A 23,608-nucleotide genomic window follows, 5' to 3' on the forward strand; every position below is an offset into this window, starting at 1 on the left:
TCCTGAGATTCTGCCACATCTGCTCCACGGACATTTCAGTAATGTTCTTTTGCTGTAAATTTAATTTAACTGATGTGGAGGAATGAACAGATCCCCCAGTGAGAACATTTGTAGTTCAGTACACATACTACTTGCGTATTACAACTTGCATATAGTAAATCTAACTCTATCACTGATGTTTCCTCACACACACAGACTACAGATAATAGAACTGAAATCCTGCACATATTCTCTGTTTCAAAACAAGAAGGAAGAGAGTTGTTAATGAGTTACAACAGTCATGCAATAACTGAACCCAAACAACAAATGCTAAAAGAAGAATTTCTAAGTTAAAAAGCAATCAGCAACACTGTTGTTTTTACCCTGTGGAAAGATAACAGATTCACTCCAGTTTATATAGTATTACTTGTAGATTCTATCTGGAAGACCAACCTTGAATTCTCTGAAAATCTGAATTCTTCCTGATTGAGGTAGTTACAGATGAAAAGACATATTTCAGCAGTAACCTACAAACAGTGAAATGACAGGGAAGTTTTCTTCAATAAGTGCATACAAAACATTGTCAGGGTTCACATAGATTGCTTTATTAAAGAACAATTCAGTGGCATACAAAAACATGGCATAGTTGGCTTTCTTAGAGCACTGAGCTAAGATTCTTCTTCTGTCTACATTGGGTGAAGCGATAATTTTGTAAGAAGTTTTAGAAATAGAAAAAAGCAGGCTAGCTAGAAGCTAATGAACTTAAAACACAGTTGGACCCATAACTTTACAGACAGGAAGCATTCAACTGTACCACTAACTTGCAAATACTCATATTCTGTATAGGTTTTTTCTGCATTTTGTAGTAAAAGGTTGAGAGTAAAAACTTAAAAATACAAAATTCCTTGAAATCAGAAATAGTAAGATTTTTTTTTTTTTTTACAACCACAGCAGAAACTGTCATAGTTTTTGCTTACTTTTGGCAAGGGTTTGTACCTGTAAAAAGCTTTCTTTAAAAAAGCTCATGTGTCCGCTAAGCATAAAACAGCACTACTACTAACAACCTTTAAAGAAATACTTTTAATACAAAATATTGAGCAAATTATTTTTTTAATTCAGAATTCTTCCATAACATCAGAACAGCACATGTATATTAAATATTTATACTGTCAAATTAACAATATATTAAAATAGTTTACACAAACTAACCCTTTCAGTTACGGTAACTAATTCAGCATGACAAAGCAACCTACATTATTAAACCACATGTATTAGTATATATGTCTCATGGAGATGAGTTCATGTATAGATGAGCTAACTATGCAGTAACCTAATGACTTCAGGTACACTGTTACAGAACACATGATCTTTCAGCATGAGCACTCACAGCCTCTAGAGGTGTACACTAGCTAGTACAGAGTGGCATAAGCACACTAGAAAGCAAGCTGTGGATGTTCCCAACCTCCCTCAAAAATGAATCCTGGTGGATTCAGCTGCAGCAGTTTGAGATATTACCACTCAGCTGGCAGTACTGAATCTTCTATGTTCACAATCCACAACGCTATCTCCAAAGTAACAATCAGTGGGATTTATTAAACTATTTGCACTTGACTGCCTGAGTTATGTGAAGATTCAGCAGCCATGGCAGAAGGGCTGTAGGCAGGACAGGTAGAACACTTATCTTAATCCAGTGCAGATATATTCAGCAAGAGCTTCTTTGACTACAGCTTGTTGTGGCCTATAGTGAACTCTGTGCTATGAGATGCTCTAAAGATCCGGTGACAGAAGTGAATCACCAAATAAATTACATTGTTGATGAAGTTCAACAGCAGGCCATTAAAGATGACTATTCTAGTTTGAATGGTTTTTTCTAACCTTCAAAGATACCAACTCAGAACATAAGGCAACAATCATTCTAAAGCACAACACACAAGCATCTAAACAACCTTACTTAAAAATGATACACTAAGGTGTGCTTTTATTACCCAACAATTTTATTCAAGTAGACAATGAATAATTGAAGTATTTATGACAAGACATGCTCATTTTACTTGCTCCCCCTTTTAACTTTTCCTAGCTCAAGTTTAGCAAAGATTCAATCAAATGATCAGCAAGCCACCAAGTTAAGAAAAAGATCAAACAGATCTTCAAATACCTGTGGAACAATCCTCAAGATGCTGAAATTCTATTACAAATGAATCCTGGTATCTCTAGACACAAAGATAAAGTGACAAACCCAGCTTTGTCAGCTGTAGGTAATTGTCATGCTTTAGGTACGCAACTGGTCCTTTGCAGGGGTAGATGTGCTACAGGAAAGGGCAAGCGTACAGCATATTAGTGACAAGGAAATCACTGTGATTAAGATTCGTAACTTAAATTCCACTACAAAAAAAGGTGACAGGAAGATTTCCACCTGTCTTCACATCCAGTTAGAGTCAATGCCATACTCCTTGAAGGCTTGTACTAGCAGGGATGTTTCGATGTCCTTTCTATTCAAACATATTCTCAGCTGTTGTGAAACAAGTTAGAAAGGTCCACAAGGAGAGGCTCCTTATGTCTTAAAGCTTTCATATCTTCTCCACTACTCTTCAACTCCGTTTCCTTGCTTGTCAGCATGTGCATGCAATTTTCAAGAGAAAAGAAAACCTGGGCTAAATCTTAGAAAGACAAAATAAGTCTCACATGTAGAGGCGGAGCCCCTCCCGTTCCCTGCCCTTTATTCTAGATTTCTCCCAAATATGTTTTTAAATGGCAAAGCAAAAGTCCAGTTCAATGGTTACTACTCATCACTTTTGGCTACTTAGTTCTTATGAAAACAGACAGACTATAAGAGCCATTAGACACTTGGTCTCTTTGCATGCATATGACCACCTGTCCACTTTATGAGCTCTCTTTAAAAAAAGTTTTTTTCCAGTGACCAAAGCTCTACTTTCCCCAAAAAGCAGGTGAAACTTAGCTTTACTTGGAAGTAAATATACAACAGATAACTTTTTGTGATATTTAGAGCCACAGTTTGATTGTCAGGTTTGCAAAAGTTTAAAAATTGAGTTGGGATGTAAGGTAATGCCTACTAAATTCATGACTTAAGAGACCTCAGTAGTGAAGCACATCAATTTCAGCCACTTCACTTAGATGTAGATTTTTAAACAGTGATGAACTGCCTATGCTAACTGTGAAAGTGTCAGCACTAATTATAATTTTGCAACTATGTTCAATTCCCTTAAACTACATAGATTCAGTTTTTTAAACCTCACTCTAGATTATAGTACCAGTCTACAATCATTTAGAAATAAGTTACCAAGATAATTACATTAGGAAACTACACATTAAGTTTAGCTGCACTACACAAAGCCATATTAAAGTAGAAGATATTAAAAACAGTGAAGTAGTAGCTGCACCATCAACACACCTTTGTACTTGTTCACATGATTATGCAACACTGAAAATGAACGACCATTTTAAAAAGTAACACCTGGGGAACCTTAGTGCTTTCCTCCTCTAAGTTTAGATGTTAATAGGACAAAAGAAATTAAATGCAATCTACTACTTGCTCAGTTGGCTGACTTAGCAAAGGGCTAGAAACCATGAAGCGAAACTGTGTGAATCCTGGAATTTTATTACATGCAGCACCTAGGAAAGAAAGAAAGGAAAAAAAAAAGTGTAATTTGCTACATTTAGGATTAGTGTCTTTGTCATTGTACCTTACCATCTAAAGACCCAGTTACTAATTCTACTACAATGGTGTAATTACTCTTTTACAACCTGTTTAACCCAAGACATCTTGAAAATATTTAATTTTTAAGTAAAAATACAGTGCTACTGACTGCTGTAGTGCAATTAATGCCTTTATAATACAATTCAAAACAGTAATCTAAGTTAGGAAAACCTCTCTCCCTCCTTCAATCCTGATTAACTTGGATGAGTTCCTCCAACACTAATCTCTTAAACACAGAACTATGGGAAATAAGAGATCAAAGAACAGCAATAAGCAGTCTAACTAAATAAGCCACGTTGATTAGCAAATTGTATTTCCTACTGATCTAAGAGTTCACTAATGAGATGCCTGGCACAATGACTGATCTTGGATTGCTTTGAAGCTATGCTTAACATTCACATTCTCCCTGCCTTATGCCATATCTAGGGAAGGCATAAGCATCTTTTTTAAAACCTTCAAATTAATCATACACAGTCCAGGAAAACACATGAAGGTTGTAAATATTTTTGATTTTTTACTAAGACTTGCATAAATTTTGTGAAAGTCTAAGACACCAAAATGCACAGGAAAAATTAAAGTATCTCAAGTCCACACTAGGACACAGTTGCCCTGCTAACCAGCATTTGATATTATGAATGGCCAGTATTGCTGCAGTGTTCAAAGAATAATTAAAAACTTCTGCTTTAAAACCCACCTTTGGTTTTGTACTTCTGTGACCTAGTTAGAGTCAACAAGCTTTGTCTGTTAAGCAAAATACATACCATAACTTCCAGTTGTATTGGCACATATAATGGCACCAAAGAACTTTGGAACATACTTCTGGATTCTGGAAATAACTTTCTGACAGGCTACTGTTGGGTCTGTTCCCATCCTCATATACTCCACAGCTTGATAACTAAAAAACCAAAAACCAACACCACACCCAGACAGTTAGCCATACTCAGGTTATATATTCTAAAATACCATTCAGACACCTTGGTTTCTTTGAATAATGGAAACACACGATAAATAATCTTTAGCCAAACTTGATATTGGCAATTATTACTAAAGTTCTACATGAAAAGTAATTAGAAACAGGACTAAAAGGGACTGCAAGATGTCATCTATGTCATCTATCATTCTAAGGCAGGACCAAGCCTGGAATAACTGATCATTTGCAGTAGAAGAGGCTAAGCAACAGATCAGTTAAAGAACTACAAAGAAGCAATTAAAGAGTTAGTGGCTTTTATTTTGCACTAGAGAGAAATTTAGTTTGTATTTCCCATTTCAGTTTTGCAATTACAAGCTGATCTAATATTATGGTTGCTTAATGTAACATTATGAAACACTACTGTAACATGTAAATGTCTATATGTAAATGTGTAATTTCATTTCTTTTATAAGAAATTAATCAATGGGAAAAAAATTTACAAAAATCTGTCATAGAATCATAGAATGGTTCAGGTTGGAAGGGACCACTTACCATTTACATGATTAAGTTTGAAAAGCAGTAATAACTTTTAATGTCAAAAAGACCAATGTCAAGATAATTTTTTGAAGAAAATTGACCTCCAATATTACATTACTGATAAATTACTGATTTTGGTAAGCATTAAAGATCTTTCAGAAAAAAGCTGAGTTTCTGAAAACCTCAAAATTGACACATTATTTCATGAATATGAAGGTACAATGTTTTGATCAAGATTTTGAGCCACTTTCAAATTTTTTTGCAAGCTAATTTAAAAAAAAAAATCTTACTCTAAATGAAAGAGTAATCAAAATGAACTTCCTTTGTATCTACACTATCATTAGACAAATGACTATATTGGCATTGCTTGAGATTAATCAGTTGCATTTCCAAAATGTCCTCAGAGGCAAAAAAATTACTTTTGTTGTCATTTTCTTTCAGAACCTGAAGATTAAAAGATAACATGTAATATAACTTACAAGCAAACACCACTAGATTTTGTTTTGATGAAAGATGCATATACCAAGACCAAGCCACTCTTGTTACACTACAACTCATCCACAGATAGCATTAACTATACATGTTATCAAAGTACCACAGAACTTTCCTTGCATTTTGAGACTCCCTGTTATCTTTCATTTATTCTAACAATCAAATAGGTTCAAGTTATCTAAAGATAACTATCTGAATATAAAGCTATATTTCACAGGGGTTTCTTCACTAATAAAAATTCAGTAAGATGTTACTATCTCAAAGGTGGCAGACAGAAAATACTAGCAATTTTGCCCTTTATTTGACACTTCCTTCACTTCTGGCAGGTCAATTCTATTCCTTGATTTCATGTGGGAGTATCTAAATTACATGGAATTAGGAAAGATCTGTATCTACAAGGAACCTGTGATTAACCACCTAGCCTGAGTTGTTTTCTAAAACCCGCTAGTGCCAACACAAAATGTTTTAAGCATTACAGCCAAATCCTTCAGGCTGCTAAACTGTAATGTAAGCTTTTATTGATTAACCTCATAGTGGAGCTCAACTCACTACTACTGTTGGTATCCGATACCTCAGGATAATTCATGAAGTTGTCAATTGCCTTGTATTTCAAGACTGGCTTGTGACAGCTTGAAACTCATTGAGGACATTTGTAAATATGCAACAGCTAGTAGGCATTCATAACTGCTAGAGTTTCAAAAAAAGCACTTGAGTAACATGAAGGCCACTGCTATATTTTCCTTCAAGCATCAGTGCCCATTATGTTCAGCACGGACTTCCATAACTTTTTCCCGCTGGGACTGACCCACAAGAATGACTGTCAAGACTCAGTGATGAGAACAGCCATATTTTACACAGGTTACACAACCACAACAGCACTAAAACACCTCTTCCAGTTTCAAATTAGATGCAATTTCATAGGATTGTTACAGTGACACCTCCCCACCCTCCTGAGTAATCTGAGCCTCAACCCTTATCCTTTCTACAATTTATAACACTAATTTCCCACACAACAAAACACTTTGAAGGAGAAAGCTAATCAGTTCTGTTAAAAAGCATGCAGGCTGGGAATATACTCATTACCTGCTGCCTGTTTGCTCACAGCTTGGCAGTATTAAGGGATCTGTCATCAAGATATTTAAGAAGTCACTTCTTTTAAGACAGATCATAAGGATGACTTGATTCTGTTACTATTCTTTCCCCTTCCATTCATTCCTTTACTCCCACTTCAGCAGCCAGTAAGTCAGACTGTCTTTTTAATCAATTACTTCATTTGCTGAGTTCACATTTTGCTAGAGAAAGCTAGTGAAGCCTGCCCTAAGGACAAACCTGGGTAAGAACCGCATCATGATGTCACCATCCCCAGTGGCTGCAGCTCCTCCAGCTGTACTATCCGCATAGGATCCTGCTCCAGCTATCGGAGAATCTCCTACACGGCTGTAGTGAACAATGGAAAAAAACAAAAACTGGAAACTACAGAAAACTGTAATTTACGAATTCCAGTAGGATTGCATTAAGATAATAGGTCTTGGCCTGATATTGGCATGCTCTTATGACTTGGGCACACTTTTAACTTTGTCAACCTTACTGCCTCCAGCTGGGTTAGTGTTAAACCCATAGGAGAACACAACAGGTAAGGAGGTCACTCCACTACAGTCAGAAGTCTTGTCTTAAAACTACCAATAAAAGTGATCTGTGATAACCTGACTGACCTGAGGCTTAATCCACCTCCAATGCACAAGTGGTTTTTATTACACTGACTATAGTTAGGGCAGTAAGGTTTAGCCAGTAGGCAACAGTAAGCAGCTGGGGACATTAGTACGTTCAATAACTTGTTGCTAAATCCAGAAGTTGTCTGACTTGGTTGACAGACAAGATTCCTAACTGGGTAGAAAAAAACCCTCAAAGACAAAATGCAGGCCTGGGGCTCTGATTCTATGTACATTGCTTTGGAGACTGTGCACCTCTCCGGAATGCTCATTTGTCTCTGGTGCCTTGCCTTAAAAGCTGCCTCACAACTGTGCCAGTTGTTTGTGTCTCTGTATGGTGAATTAAGCCAGCTGAAAAAAAAAGCATTCCCTCAACAAACACAAATCATCTTGCAACTGAATCAGTTTCTCAGTATTAGGATTTATGGCAGTCCCCAGAAATAAGCAAGGCCATTTTGTGATAGGAAATGAGATAGGAAAAAAAGCTTTTTTGTAAACCAGACATACCAACCCTGGAATTTTGTGGACTGCACCATTAGTAGATGTCCCAGAAGCAACGGTTCCGCTCCCACCAATTACAACCATACCTAAAATATTCAATAGGGATGAAGCATTCAGAAACACTCCTAACAATTTTGTTAAATTGGCTCTATGGTTATCAAACAGAACCACAACACCCAGACTATTAAAGTTACTGATATCCTGAAACACAGAAAAGTTGTACTCTCATAGAAAACGAGTTCTTTGTAAAACACATTTGGAAACTTTTTGGGTGTATTACAAAAACTCAGAATGGAATCTAAAACAGTGACTGCCACACTGTTCAGAGCTGTATGTTACTGCTGCCAAAGCAGCCACTGTCTCCTGATATACACCTATGTTAACTAGTAGACAAGAAGTACCTGGTGTCATCACATCCTGCATCAGTACCACCAGAACAACAAATTTTGGAAATTATAAATGGTGCTTAAGGGAGATTAAAAAAAAAAAGTCAGAAGGATGAACTTATATTTGGCAGAAGGTGAAATACTGCCTACCAAAGTAACAAGAATTACATGACAGGCAATCAAATGTGTGGATGAGCCTACCCCTTGCTACTTTTGTGCTGATAAGGAAGTCACTGCCTCGTTAGAGAAGCTCAGATTGGCACTTGGAACAGGATTTGGGATGAGCTGCTTCTCCATAAAGCAAGACTTCATCTTGTCAAGACAGCAGAAATTGTTGCTAGCATCAAACTCCAGTACAAAGTGAGAGCCAAGAAGCAGAATTCAAATTCTCTGATCTCACTAAGCAGTACCTCCTTCTCATAGAAAAGTCTCCTGACCAGTAGAAGCTAAAAGCATAGAGGCACTGACTCTATGGCCACCATTACCCTCTGCAAAAAGACTGGAAGGGCATCAGTTCCTACCAACTTCCTAAATGCATTCTAAATGAAGACCCTTCTCAAAATGCGTTAGTCAAGGAGATATTTCATATATAAAATGAACAATGGGGTGGGACAACTTGAAGTACAAATATAAGCGCCATCATTTACTGTACATTCCAGTAGAGAAAGCTACCTACCAACTTCAGAATTTGGTAGGTTGCCTGACTTCTGTAGAACATTAATTGGTTATTAGTAGGGTGGACTGAAAGCAAAGAAGATTCATACTGAAACAACTTGTTAATTCTTGGTATTGCAAATACTGTCAGGCAGAAAGTTCTGAATTGCTAAACTGAGAAAAATCCAGACTAAACCAAAAAGTGCAAGTTTCAAGACTACAAAGTATAAAGCTTTGAAAGACATGAATCTGTAACTGCTCCAGTCCTTTGTCTGATCTGCTCGTTAATCAGCTTATAGGCTTAGCAATTAACAATCCTCAATCAGTAAACTCTTAGAAATCTCTGGGGACTACTACTGCTAACCTGTTTTAAACATAGTAGTTTCTTTAGAAATGTATTGATTTAGTCAAAAGCCAGAATAGAAGAAAAACGAAAGTAAGCTTTATTATTTAAGTTTAAGGACTGTTTGACAAACATTGCTTTTGGTTGGCAACAGGACTAACTGTTTACTCATTTCTTCCACCACTGCAAAGGCTTTTAAGTTGGTCTGACAGCTACAGGGAAGACTTGACCTAAGTTAACCATAATCAAGATAAAAATAATTATTTTTTAACCTTGATCAGTTTTCTAAGCATCCATAGCTGTCCAAGCAATTATGCCAAGATATCTGAGGGAAAAGCAGTAGGGCAATTAACAAATAGCTAAGGGCAAAAAATGAAGCAAGTAGCTGTGCAGCCAGAGCACTGGAAAAAAAAACCCAAAAAACAAATCCTACTTTTAGGTGCTCCATCCTAACATGTAAGTAACACAATCTTGAAACCACTATAAATACAAAATAATGCCTATATGAAATACTTTTCTTTAAAATCAGTATGATTTAATCTGTAGGAGAATGAGGAAAAAAACCCCAAATCACCAGAGTTACCAAAGGTTGTTACCAATAGTATCATGATTATGAACACTTCTTTGTGAGATGGTCTGTTCTTCTTTACAAGTTACTTTTTCAGGCCGTTTGTATGGTCCACAGGATTTTGAAGAGTCTGGTACCACATTCTGTAATTATTTTGTTATTTGCATGAATAATGTATTATGCTTCATTACAGATAAACTTAAGAAATACTACAATCAATACCTATAACCTACTACACACGTATCAGACGCCCAATACTTAAATTATACAGCTGTACGGAAATCCCGCAAGTTGTTTTGCTTAAAGAATGAAGACTGACTTCTGGTATTATACAGTAAAAAGTTTTTCCTACTAGAAAGTTATATTGTTCAAATTAAAGATTCTCTTTTGCTCAACTGACTGGTCAAAAAAAGCTCATCCTTCAGCAAAATGAAGAAAATTTTCAATCTAAAAAAATCAACCAGATGAACTGAGCTTGTTTTACTGTCACATCAAGATATTACATCAAGTCAGTATCATAGTCAAGATATTTTCCCAACTGAAAAACAGAATATGTACTGAATTAAAATGGTTCAGCAATGCAATATTTCATATCCAAGAAACAATAAAGACAGTGTACAAACAGGTAGAAATCTGCAACACCAATCCCAAAACAAAAAAAACCTCACCACAACAGGCAAGTTTAACACAGACAGCTGCACTAATGTGATGTGTTCACAGGTCTGCATAAAGCCACTCTAACTATTTAAGGACCTTAATTGCTACTGTAAGATTTTCTTTCAGAAATTTATATATGCATCAAAAATACATGCACTACTTCAGTTTCAGAAGTCCTGCTCAAATTTAGAGGTAAAAAATCTCCCCCACCAAAATGCTACTGCAGCAATGTCAAAACCAGCAGGATCTAAGAAATAAGAGCTAGACATATACTCTTCCCAAATCTACCAAATGCTTGGTAATTCCAAGTTTGTTCTGTTTAATAAGCAAAACTTCTTCACATGTAAAGCACAACTTCAACATAAGCTGAAAGGAAGAGGCAATGCTGCATTACTGACTTTCTAAACCCCCACTTCACCACCACCACTGCACTGTACCTTCCAGTAGTTTGGCTGACAGCTTTGATTAAGCCACTTCGAATACACCGAAAGAGATTTTTGGGTAGTTAAATCTTCATATGGAAACCCCATTCTTACAGCAAACAGGGAGGCTTTAAAAGCAACAAAAAACCAAAACTATTAATTTATTCACACTTTCATACATTTTATGATAATGCATTCATGTAATGTTATCTAGAAATCAAGAAATTCTACATTATCTATGGAGATGAGAAGTATTTCTTCAGAGAGCAGTATCGGTCATTATAGTGATATACAACTGCAGTAACAGACTCTCCTTTCACTGGCAATATCAAATTTCCTCAATCCACTGTAACTATGTTAATACATATAAGTTTCACCATTGAAAAAGAAACACATTCAAATCTGTTAATCAGCTGGACTCAAATAACAGAGCAAGAGTGGTCTGGGTTCTGTGTGTCACAGAAGTGTTTGCATAGGTGATATAAATAATAGTATATTTTCCTTATAAAGCTAGTCTTTTATGAAATGTAAGTAACATAGTGGCACAACATTTGCCACTAAACCACCGGTATTTGCAGAAATCAATCCACCAGCTTACATTACACTTCTTCCTTGCAGCTTTAAAAGTGACTGCTTCCTTGTTTTCAAAATTAATACAGTAAGTGTCAAGGGAGCAAAAGAAATACCAAAACAAGCAATGGAAGAATGCTGCATGCCTAAAAATGGCTTTTATAGTTAGGAAAAGGGAAAAGAAAAAAGATCAACTGTTCTCTCATCTTTTAGTTGTAGATACCTTTGATATTACCTAGTAACAGATACTGTTGCTAGATTCAGATGCTTGAACAATTTATATTACCAATCCTTGATAATAATGTCACTACAGGACACAGCTGAACAAGAGTTAAGAAAAGCCTTCAATTATTTCTGGACTCTTCTGTGTTTTCCTTAAAAACTGACACAATTAAAGTCTCTGCACTCAGAGGAAAAGAAAACTGACAGCTTCAATTAAACAAATATTTATTTTCCCATTTCTAGAACAAACAGGCAGGGGTTTTTGTAGTCGGTTTGGGGTTTTTTTGTTGTTTTTTTTTGTTAGTTTTTGTTAAGGTAAAATTGTGCTTGTGCCTGTTTGTCAATCATTCTTTCATGACTTCTGAAGCCTTGTTTTTATTCCAGGAAGCAGAGTTGGTCATTTTTACTCTCTGAACTTTTTACTTGGATTATTGGTCTAAGCATTGCTAGGACAAAAAGGGAAAAGGTCAAGCACACTGTGATTATGAAACTTTCCTATCTGTTTGAGACAAACCTGAAAATTTCTTGGCAGATGATAACCAAAAGTAATTCTTTTTTTCCTCATTTGTAATCATTCTGCACTGAATGTCCCTCACCAGACTCAGTTCTACATTGATATACATGGCCTTTATTGCTAGTCTTCTAAGACTTGTCCTAAAGAAATTAGGCAATGAAGGGAGAAAGCAGTTCTTTTAACAGTGTAAGAACTGATCAGTGTTGTTATCTCTATCTGTTCAACAAAAGCTACAAAGGCAAGAAGTAGGAAGCAGGGAACTACAGGCTAGTCAGCCTCACCTCGATCACTGAGAAGATGATGGAACAACTAACCCTGGAAACCATTTCCAAGCACATGAAGGACAAGAAGGTGATTGGGAATAGCAAGCATGGCTTCACAGAAGGGAAGTCATGCTTGATCAGCCTGCTAATCATCTATGATGAAACAACTGGCTTGGTAGATGAGACAAGAGCAGTGAATATTGTCTACCTTGACTTCCATAAGGCTTTTGACACTGTCCCCCATAAGATCCACATAGAGAAGTTGATGAACTTACTGTCTGCTCATCCAGCCAATACATGGACTAAAAACTGGCTGAAGGCCTGAGCTCAGAGGGCAGTGATCAGTGGTATGAAGTCTAGTTGGAGCCAGTAACCAGCAGTGTACCACTAGGGTCAATACTGGGTCCAGTAATGTTCAATATCTTAGTTAATGACCTGGACGATGGGGCAGAGTATATGTACCCTCAGCAAATTTTGCAGATGATACAAAACTGGGAGGAGTGGCTGAAGCACCAGGGGGTTATGCTGGCATCTAGAGTGATCTCGACAGGCTGGAGAAATGGGCTGATAGGAACCTCATGCAGTTCAACAAAAAGAAGTGCAAAGTCCTGCACCTGGGGAGGAACAACCCCATGTACCAGTACATGCTGGGGCCACCCAGGGGGAAAGCAGCTTGGCAGAAGACCTGGTTCCGGTGGGCAGCAAGCTGAATGTCAGCCAGCAATGTGCCCTTGCAGCAAAGGCAGGTAACAGGTTAAGCTCCAGATTAGGAGTGCTGCCAGCAGGTCAAGTGAGGTGATCCTTCCCCTCTAATTAGCACTGGAGAGGCCACACCCGGAGTGAGGCATCCAGTTCTGGGCTCCCCAGTACAAGAGAGACATGGACATACTGCAGACAGTCCAGCAAAGGGCCACAAAGGTCATTAAGGGACTGGAGCATCTCTCCTATGAGGAAAGGCTGAGAGCTGGGACTGTTCAGCCTGGAGAAGAAAAGGCTCAGGGGGGATCTCATCAGTGTATAAAAATATCTGAAGGGAGGGTGTAAAGAAGACCAAGCCAGACCTTTTTCAGCGGTGCCCAGTGACAGGACAAGAGGCAACGGGCACAAACTGAAACACAGCAGGTTCCCTCTGAACAGCAGGAAACACTTCTTCACTCTGAGGGTGAACAAATTGCTCAGAGGTTGTGGAGTCCCCCTCCTTGGAGATACTAAAAAACTGTCTGGACATGGTCCTGGACACCAACTCTAGGGGGCTCTGCTTGAGCAGGGGGGTAAGACCAGAAGGCCTCAAGACCCTCCCAACCTCAACCATTCCGTGATTCTGTAATACCACCTCCTCCTTAAGCTCTCTGTGTACCAGAAGGTTTAAAATACCTAAACTTCAATTTTTTGAGTCAAAGTAAGCAGAACTGTGAGGACTATTCAGGTGTCATGGCACTAACAGAATACATCAGTGTTTTTAACACTGAAGAGAAAAATGTCATCTTACCTTCATTAAAACTTTACTACCAGGAACAATGTACAGGTCGCACATTTAAAAATGATCAACTGAAAATTAATGTGTGCCACAGCTTGCCTCCTCTGGTGTCAACCACTCATAGAACTGAAATTTTAGGAGGCACGCAGACTTTCCTGGATTATATCACTAAGTATACTCAAATAAAAGTGCAATTTAGTTATTGGGGAAAAAAAAGTAAGGAATCTCAGCAATTTTGTGTCTTGAATAAAAAAAGCCTGCAGAGTTTATATACATTCATATGAAAAGGCTTTACTATTTTAGCTAGCTTTTCTAGTGAAAATGTAAATATTTTTCTTTAGAAAAGAAACTGTCATTTCTCTCATATGCTGATTTGAAGGTTCAAATGTGTTCTTCCGAAGCTATAGCCCTATTTAATCTTTATCAATCTTCACCTGGTAAAGACAACTACAGCTTCCTTTATCCATGTTCATATTTCCACAGAAAATACATTCCTTCACAAGAAATACTATTCTTTCTCAATTTCTCCACTGCTTTGATTCATCCACTTCTTCATCTTCCTTATATTTTTGCTCATTCTACCAATCAAAAGTTAAAAATATTTTGATAACTACCAATGACCGGGAAAGGAGTATTATGAGCATTTCTTCCTCCTCTGTTTAACACCTGACCAATTTCTTTTTCAGCATCACTTGTGAAATCTCTCTTACCAAAGCCACTTGTAATCTAATCATGGCCAACTGCTTGAATTAAATAGAATCTGCAAACGTCTCTCTCTTTTTTTCAGACCTTGTCAAACACTGTCCTCACCTTCCTGTATTGCCTATTTTACTCCATCAAAAAATTGCTGTTGCACTTATTTCTCTATCATTCTGTACACATTAATTCCTTCAAGATTCCTTTTATCTTTTCTTATCAATTTCAAAGCACTTGACTCGCCCTTAATGCTCCGATGTCAATTTCCACACTTATCTCCACATTTCTTTCTGAGCAGGCACATACATTTTAAAAGTCCTTAACTGTGAGCCAAGTAACCTTCCACTCAGTATTCATATACCTCCCCGGAATGTACATCTCTTTTGAAACCAGTATTATTCTAACAGTAGCAGCTCATATTTTAAAAGCTCAACTATTCCTTGAGTTTGCCATCACTCTTTTGTTGAGCCTAGGAATACAGCCCCTAATGTAATTTTCTACATTCAAGTTCTCACTAATATTAGTAATTGTGCTCAATATATATACTAAAATAGTTAAATGTAACTGTGGTATCTATTAATTCTGTCATTCCTTAGAAAAAGTTATTCCATGGTTTCAAATGAAGTATTAACATCTAACAGCTTCTACAGTGTCTTGTATCAAATCATCTTTGATACCTTTGATATCAGTGATAATAGCAAAGCCTTGGGATTACAAGTTAATATTTGTAGTTAAATTAGTGGAAAGACCACAAAATTGTATTTTTCTTGTCATGTGCAAATAATGGAATTATACCAATTCATACACATGTAATAAGAGAGTAAACACTTCTGAACTATTTGACTAGATTCATTTGATCATCAGGGAATTCCTCCACCTATATTACCAAGATTAACATATGGCAATTTTAACCGGAAGCATTTTAAGAAGAGGGTATGACTTGGAAACAGTTAAAGGAATAATTACCTGAGTCTCCCACTAATAACGTATGCTTAGTGTATTCAATGACCTTTCGCGCTACACCAATTGCATTTTTTACATGCCTGAGATCCGCAACTGCCCCAACTTCCATAGTGTTGCTGGAAACAAGAAATATTTAAATCTTATTAAAAATACAAGAATAACTGTACCTTTTTTTTATTAGACAAAATCTGTTCTTGCCTAAATTAGAAAGCTTCCTCCTTTAACATATTGCTTTAATTGTTCTATGCCATAGACAGATGGCATCACACTAGTAGGGAAAAACTTCATACCTATATTGTTTCCTTTCACAGGCATGGGGATGTTGCTCAAGTAACAATAACTCCATCCACAGTATTTTTAGTAGATTAACTATTTTGTTGCATAAACTCATAACGTGAACCAAACACTTGCAATTACTTTTTAACCAGAACAGCTTTAAATGGTAAATAAAGTATAGAAGACAATTGCTCCAGAAGTTAAATATTTATGGAATGAATCTAAAGGGAAAGCTTACAATGCTATAAACCATCTGCTCTGCAACTGCTATATCTAGAGCTGGATTACTGCACTACATGTAAAGATTCAATAACAAACATGCTTAGCTACTCTTCCACCAATCAGATAAGTATTTTTCCTAGTTCCGCAAGTTAACATACAACTTGTCCCATAGTCAGCTCTAAACCAAGATCTCTGTAAAAATCCTTACATTAAAGTGTGCTAAAAATGACAGGGATCATTCTTTTCTCCGTGCAGTTTTCTTACCCATCCATAATCATTGCGTCCAGTGTTGTTTCTCCACTTTCATCTGGGCTTCCTCCATATCCCACACTCCCATCGCACTGGTCAATCTCACACTGACCACAGCCTCTCTCAACCGCGTCCAGCTCAGAACCTCCCAACTGTAATACTCTCCAAGCTATAATGAACAAAAATAATTAAATGTCACCAGTGAAAACAGTCTCCACTACTGCTTTAAAGAACGTTTTAAAGATGGACATGATGAAGATGCAGTATATAAGTGGATAAAAAAATAAACTGTAACTTATAGGTGAAATAAAGTCAAAATATAAATATATTCAAAAGACTGTAAAGCATTACTTTTCTAAATACTGTTTTTCTTGCATATCTGATTAGTGTTTCTTACTGAGAAATGAAGCTTTTTTTCTGACTGGGAAGGTATTATTTACTAACAATCGTTACAACTTCTATATATTAAATAACCTCCTCTGCACAGAACCAACCATTACTTTATCACTATTTAAAGCCTTTTGGGGGGGAGGGAGAGGCAAAACTTTTATCTCAAACCCCCCCCGCAAAAAAAAACCCCAAGACATTTATAACAAGCAGCCCTCAAAAGCTTCCTATGAGAATACTAAGTATCCAGCTGCAGAATAAAAAAAAAAAATCTAAGACATAGTGATCTAAAAGAGCTAAACCTACATCACTAACTACATAAGGACAAAAAGAAAGTGGAAACAATATAAAAGAAATTACAGTCTCCACCTTCTCCTGCTCAACCCTTAGTCTTCTATTCTTCAGGATCTAGCTTATGGTACAGTTTTGTAAGACATTACAGACATGCCAAACGACACGACTTGAATAAACTGGGCCTGAAGGCTTGGCATATATAATATTTCACAAGGCTGGACCTCAGGCAAGATTTTCCAAGATGCCTGAGCTTGCTGCCATTGACAGCTGCAATTCTGCTTCCTCCTCCTTGTGCCGGCTCTGGTGCTCCATCATCTGCCAGATCCAGCACAGGGGAGGCAGCAGAAGCATGCAGCCCGGCTCTTTTTGGCAGAGCTATTACACCGTCTCAACCATCTCAAGAAGCCTCATCTTCACAAATGCTGCATGCAACTGCATGAAACTGCCTGCACCAAGGAAAAAGTAAGACTTAACACCTAGCATCCAACTCCACATATGCTCATCTTTATTATAAACTTCAGCGTGAGGAGTACTGCTCCAATTCCTATTACCTTTATTGCTGTGAACAGCCTTAACACAAGCTTTCAAAAGCTGCAAAGCAAGGGCCTCACAGTTTTCATGACTGTATTTCAGTTCTGACCAATACAAGGCTTTATAGGTAACCCATTTCACTAGCAAGGGTTCCCTAGTAAGGGGTTATTTACAACCCAACTACGCTAAAATAGCCTATGAGCCTTTTAAAATCAGTATCCACAACTAATTTATGTTGCCATGGGAAAACCTGCCTTGACATATCACTAAACAACACTGGGCTCCAAAAATATAATATTCAGAACTATCTAAATCTTTGGGGGCAAGAATGAATCTCTGAAGGGCGCCATTAAAAACAAGCCACCATTGCAAACAGCCACAAGAATGTAAACCACACTACTAGCAAAAGAACGTTTTCACTCTAGCTTTTCCACAGCTCATAAACACCCCCCCCCCCCTTTTTTTTTTTAAACGCATTTCTCCCAACCTTGAAAGTTAAACCATTTGCTTGCAGGCTGTCGGGCAACAGCAGGGCTCAGCGACAGAGCGCCACCAACGCAAACGCAAGCTCAGGGGCTTGGCCCCTTCCCATACGAAAGTAACCTGGCACCCCGACGCCCGGCCCGGGGCCAAGATTCCCCGAGACCCGGCGCAGGCCCTTTCGAGCTCGCAGAGAGGCACTTCACGTAGTCTCCCCGCCGGTACCGGGGCCCGCTCTGAGCCGTGAGGGGAGCAGAGCCGGCAGCAGGGAGCCCGGCCCGGCTGCAGTCAGAGCTGTTTAACGGAACCACGGTCACAGCCCGCTGCTTCTTGCCACACCTACGCGCCGTCACGCCTAAGAGACTTATTTTGTTGTTAAGCCAAAACCCCGAGCCCCCCGCCGGCCCCTCAGCAGGAGGAGGGAGCACCGAGCGATCGGCACGGCACGGCCCGGCACAGCCCGGCCCCGCTCGGCCCCGGCCCGGCCCCCCGCCGGGGCACCTGTATCTGCGGCCTTCCTAAACGCCCAGGTATTGATGACTACGGGCAGGGCGGCGGCTGAGGCGGCGCCCACCAGCTGAAACACAACGAGCAAGAGAGGCGCGACCATCCTCCACCGCCGGCCCCCACCGCCTCCCGCCGCCATCGCCACGGGGCCCGGCCCCCACCGCGCCGGCACTAGCCAGACGGCTGCGGCGGCGCATGCGCACAAAGCCCCACCCCGGCGGAGCGATACGGCCTCTGGCGGTTGTAGACCTCAGCGGAGGGTGCTGTCCGCCGCGCGGGAGTGGTGCGTACCCACCCGTCAGTGCTATCACGCTTCCAGAGGTCGCGGTCGGCCGTCGGCTTCTTGAGCAACGTGTTTGAGGCAAGGAAAAGCCTGAATGCCTCCCAGCAAAGGCCAAGGCCCAGGGCAGATTAAAATACAGTTTATATTTATTGTGCGTCTGGAAGTGGTGTTAAAGCCAGCCTCCTGGCGCGGCGGTTCCCATCCGTTGATGAAATTACCAGTGCTAGAGTGGAACCGGGCTGTGTGCTGGGCGCCAGCTGAGACCCAGAGCCGGGGCGGCCCTGCGGCTGGCGGCAGGGCTTGCGGGGTGGGGGCACGCCACTGAAAGCGTGTTCAAAAGCAATCCCTACGGATGCTCATGAGATTCACATCCCGCGTCTTTATGTGCCACCTTGTTAACATGTATGTTTTTGTCAAAAGTGTCTTAACGGCACAGAGATGTTTCTGCGAAGAGTTCTTTTTGGGATCTACTACAGCGGATAGCTTACGGAAGAATTTGTAAAAAGCTTTGCTTTATAGAAATCATAAAATGTATAACAAGTAATTTCTTAATTCTGCCCTTGGGGTTGAAGCTTTTCATTATAAACCGTTAGCAATAGTTTAAAGCTATTTGACACGTTGCCATAGTAGTCTGACTGTTTTCAGGTCCGTGGGCTTGCCTGCTGTCAGCGTAGTGCACTGATCTGTGTTCAGGCCTGATTACATTGAAGCAGTTGCTGATCATCAACCAGCTATTGTTTCTGAACAGCATGAAAAAAGGTGTGTTCTGCTTCTACCAGAGGAAGTGGATATAAAATATACTGGTGGTGGTTTGTTTTTTGGTTTGTTGTTTTTTTTTTTTACTTTTTCAGCTCATTCTCATTATTGCTTTTCAGTATATGATGCGCCAAACTCAATTACACTTTACCAGCAATGTAGCTGGTCTTGTATTTGTAGTAAGAGGAGATACTTAGACCTCATGTGTGACAAGCTCAAGCTTGTAGGCATGCATAAATTGTACGTGTACCCAAGCTGGTTTAAAAAGCCTGAAGCAATATTATTTTTATTATAACAAAATGATCCACAGACTTTGGAATTAAATGGTTGTCACAAAAGAAATGTATTATCCTTTATTACAGAAGTCACAAAATAATAAAATACAGTATTGGGTTTGACTTTAGTAATAGCATGGCCTTGGTTTCAGCCAGTTCCCAAAAGCAAAACTACAAGTAGTCTGGAGAAACATTTACTCAGGTGAATACTGTTAGCTGATTTATTTCTGATATTACTGTTCTTATTTCTGTCACGTATTTCTGTGTAAAGCTGCTAGGGAAGGGAAGGGAAAAGGGCCAAAATACAGATCTGAATTAATGTTAGCTGAAGGAAAACAGAGGAAAATATTTTCAGGAAAGTAATTTAGTAATAAGGGAAAAGGAAAATATAATCAAACATGTTCCTAAAATTGATACATTAATGATATTTTTCAAATACTGTTTTCTTTTAGCCAGATAAAATGGACCATTATGAAAGAAAAACACTTTGATATGGGTGTCATTCAAATAAAAGTATTGACTGTGATGGTTGCATCTGCAGGCCGAGCCTGCACAGCTGTGGCGAGAATATTTTGTATGACTTGAAACAGCATACCATTATGCTTTGAGGCCCATGTAGAAATTCAGTTGGTTTGATTTCTGTGGTATGCTCTCTAACTAGCATTCAAATGTGAATGACTTACTGCTAGAAATAAATGCAATGATGAATCCATGCTTTACTGTATACAATGTTATTTAATATCATATTTTTTTATGCTGTGAAAAAACTCACAAAGTAGACACTGCTCTCAGATACAGTGTGTAAAATCAACAGCAAGGTCGATATAACTCTGGTTTTACATGCTGAAAGCTGAGCAGTATCTGTCCAGGACAACTCTGCAGCATCCATCTGGGCTCTTGATTTGCCTTCTGTCTCTGATATAAAGTATTTTAAAACTGGTCTTTGAATTTAAAACTTGTTTGTATTTTCATAAAAATTAGGTGTTGTTTTATATCAGTTCTTCCTACATCAGCAGTGAAAATGCACCTGTTTGTCCCCCAATACTTACTGTTATCTTAGAGACTGTAGCTAAGATAAGTGGTGACACCAGTAGACTTTTGTCTCTGCGGCTAAAAAGCAAATCAATGTTTCCACAAACAGATTTTTTTTTTTAAAATGCATAATATTGAAAGAATATTGTAGATAGACTTGTATGGACAAGGAATTACTGAGAGGATCTACAACAGACAACACTGTGACTGAATGGCACTGAGTAATTAATGAAAAACACAGGAGGAAATTCACCTCTTTCACTGAGAGTGTCTGTTCCTACAGCGGCCAAATTCTGACCTCAATTATATCTGTGTGACCTTATCTAGCACCATCTGTTCAAAAATGCATGCCTAGCTCCTTTTTGCTGTCTCAAATTTTCTGTAAGTGTGTTTTGAAATCTAATTAAATATTGTAGTTATATCTGTAATTTGTTTACATTTTTATCTTGATTTTACTTACACTTTCTAATATTAACATACACAAACAGATGAAAAGCAAATCTGAGAGTAATTTTCTTAATAAAAATAATCAACTGTTTGATTAGCATTTGCTATGGAAACTTACTTAAGTGTGAAATATTTTTGACACCTAGGATTCTGAATCCATCATGCTTCTAATTAAAATATATTTTTAAATGACCCTGTATTGTGGTTTTTCTGTTTCAAGTAGATTTGTGGAAGCACTGTACTCTCAGTTTTCGAAATTCTTTTTTTTCTCTTTCGATCCCTTTCATGGCTTCTTACAATACGTATGTTCTCTCATTCAGTGAATGGCACTGGAAAGGATGAAAAGATTTATTCATGGTGAATATCTCCATTATCTACCTCTTAAATCTTCTAGGAAAGACCCTTATGCCCTCTTTCATGCTTGAGAAGAGCTATCTATAAACATTTTCAAAGCTACTTAGTTATCCTCACCTGAATCCTCCATAAAACTTAACACCAGTGTGAGGTCTGTCAAAATGTGTAATGTTTAAATCACATGATTATCCAGACCTCTGCTTCCCATACTGTTCTCATGTTTTCACGTCTTCCCCAACAATCTTTTTCCATGTGTTAAGTGTTCTCATGTACTGTAAGGTCTTTTGGGTATGGGTTGCCATTTCATTTTAAGTTTGTACAGTGTATAGTGCCAGTGTGTCCTAGCTTAGCACTCCTTGATCCTTGACAATATGTTAATGAGCATTAATATATAAAATGAGAAAAAATACCATTGCTAACTAGAATAACCAGGCATCAATAATAACTGAATAATAAATAGTCATGTTTCCATTGCTAAATTTGCTTTTGTTACCACTTTTTTTATCAGATTGCTAAGTTACAGTAGCTTACTTTCTTACTTTGTAACCTCAAAATAATTATTACATGTCACAGAATAATATGTTCTTACAGTATTATTTTGGCCTATTGTATCAGTCTATCTCAAAACAAGTTACGTGTAATATATTTCCTATTTGTAATTGCTGTAGTGGTCCACTGCAGTAATAAAGTTGTCACATGGAACATGTAATGGACCACTTTACATTGTTGGAACTGCTTTTTTTATTGCAACTCCTTGTAACTTTATGATGTCTTCATAAATGTGATCCATGGCAATAATAAAGTTGTTGGACAAATACAGCAAGTTACTGTTTGCTTCCCCCAAGTCTGAAAGTTATCTTGACATTGTTAAATGAGCATACTTAAAGTTTTCAGTGTTGAAAGGAAGGTAACCAGAAACTTGTATTATACAAATATTATTTTAGAAATATGGCAACTTACAATGACTACATCTATTTAATGTGGTTTTGGTACGCCTACCAAAATTTTTAAACAGGATCCTCACCGAGTTAGGATTATCTAAGACTAGAGGGCATATCAACACATGCACCACTGTGACGTTTTCATGGTTAGAACACCGCAAAGCAATAAGTAATTGTTTTGGGAGGTAATTCACAATGTGTAAGCCCCAGCTTTGAAAAGAAAATTGTGTGATGTCTGTTCATTGTGCTCTGCCCAAGTTGTTTTCTCTGTAGTCTTTGTTAGGACATACTAATGCCATTCTGTGTTTTTCCATGTATAGTTTGTCTGTACAAACCAAGCCCCTTGTTTTATACCAGCTTCTGTGCCTCGTACTCAAGTTCATCCACATAAAGCCTGCTGAGGTATCACAGTCCCATAGTGTTCAGTGTAAACATGATTGAAAAACTTTGAAGACAGATTTTAAGAATGGGGCTAAGAAGTGGTAAAGAGCTAGTTCCTGCTCCATGATGTCTGAACTGGATGTATCCACAGCTCTGCAGTGTTTCTAAACCACTGAAGAAATGTACAAATCGGGTCAAAGTCGTTTTAAGAATCTGTTTCAGCAATGTACCAACCATTCAATTACTGTCCTTTGCAAGTTCCACTGGACTCTGATACTAACCACAGGGGTTATTAAGTGGGAAATACATCTTTTTTGGCTTCAGACTGACAAACTAGAATCTCGAACAAAAACCCTCTTGATAGCATTTTGCCAACTACATTTTAAGATGAAATGGCTGAGATACAAAGCACAGAAATACAAAGTTGTGAGCAACCACTACATTTTGAAGTTCATTTTTGTGCCAGAAATTGACCTTCTCTACTGATTAAATCGTAGGATATGATGCCTAGAGACAAGGGGGCAAGCCAATGGTTAAGCAGCAGGTGTAAGTCTGAATCTACTTACTTTGTGAGGATTTAGTCTGATTATTTGAGTATAATAATCTCAGCCTTTC

The 23,608-nt window shown here is 38.2% G+C and overlaps 1 protein-coding gene and 1 long non-coding RNA gene across 2 annotated transcripts; one reads left to right on the forward strand and one right to left on the reverse strand.

Moving 5' to 3' along the window:
- Positions 1–559: 559 nt before the first annotated feature.
- Positions 560–18,686, reverse strand: AGA (aspartylglucosaminidase). Its single transcript, XM_052779532.1, has 9 exons — positions 18,519–18,686; positions 16,341–16,494; positions 15,582–15,694; positions 10,889–11,001; positions 9,823–9,937; positions 7,854–7,929; positions 6,963–7,070; positions 4,456–4,589; positions 560–3,609 (listed from the first exon to the last, which is right to left on the reverse strand). Exons 1-9 carry the CDS (start codon positions 18,661–18,663, stop codon positions 3,509–3,511), a joined length of 1,059 nt encoding a protein of 352 aa, XP_052635492.1. The 5' UTR covers positions 18,664–18,686; the 3' UTR covers positions 560–3,508.
- Positions 18,687–19,142: 456 nt separating this feature from the next.
- LOC128138228 (uncharacterized) lies at positions 19,143–22,490 on the forward strand. Its single transcript, XR_008233977.1, has 2 exons — positions 19,143–19,566; positions 20,291–22,490. It is a non-coding gene; the product is annotated as an uncharacterized LOC128138228 (long non-coding RNA).
- The last annotated feature ends 1,118 nt before the right edge of the window (positions 22,491–23,608 follow it).

The sequence above is a fragment of the Harpia harpyja genome, chromosome 2 (assembly GCF_026419915.1).
Source record: "Harpia harpyja isolate bHarHar1 chromosome 2, bHarHar1 primary haplotype, whole genome shotgun sequence".
NCBI lineage: Eukaryota > Metazoa > Chordata > Aves > Accipitriformes > Accipitridae > Harpia > Harpia harpyja.

Bases quoted from the DNA above. Each gene is read 5' to 3' on its own strand.
- AGA (XM_052779532.1), bottom strand. From the start codon at position 18,663: ATGGCGGCGGGAGGCGGTGGGGGCCGGCGGTGGAGGATGGTCGCGCCT. The intron at 15,695-16,340 runs GTAAGAAAACTG...TCTTGTTTCCAG, and splicing joins GACGCAATGATTATGGATGG to CAACACTATGGAAGTTGGGG. The intron at 3,610-4,455 runs GTATGTATTTTG...TTTCTTTCCTAG, and splicing joins CAATACAACTGGAAGTTATG to GTGCTGCATGTAATAAAATT.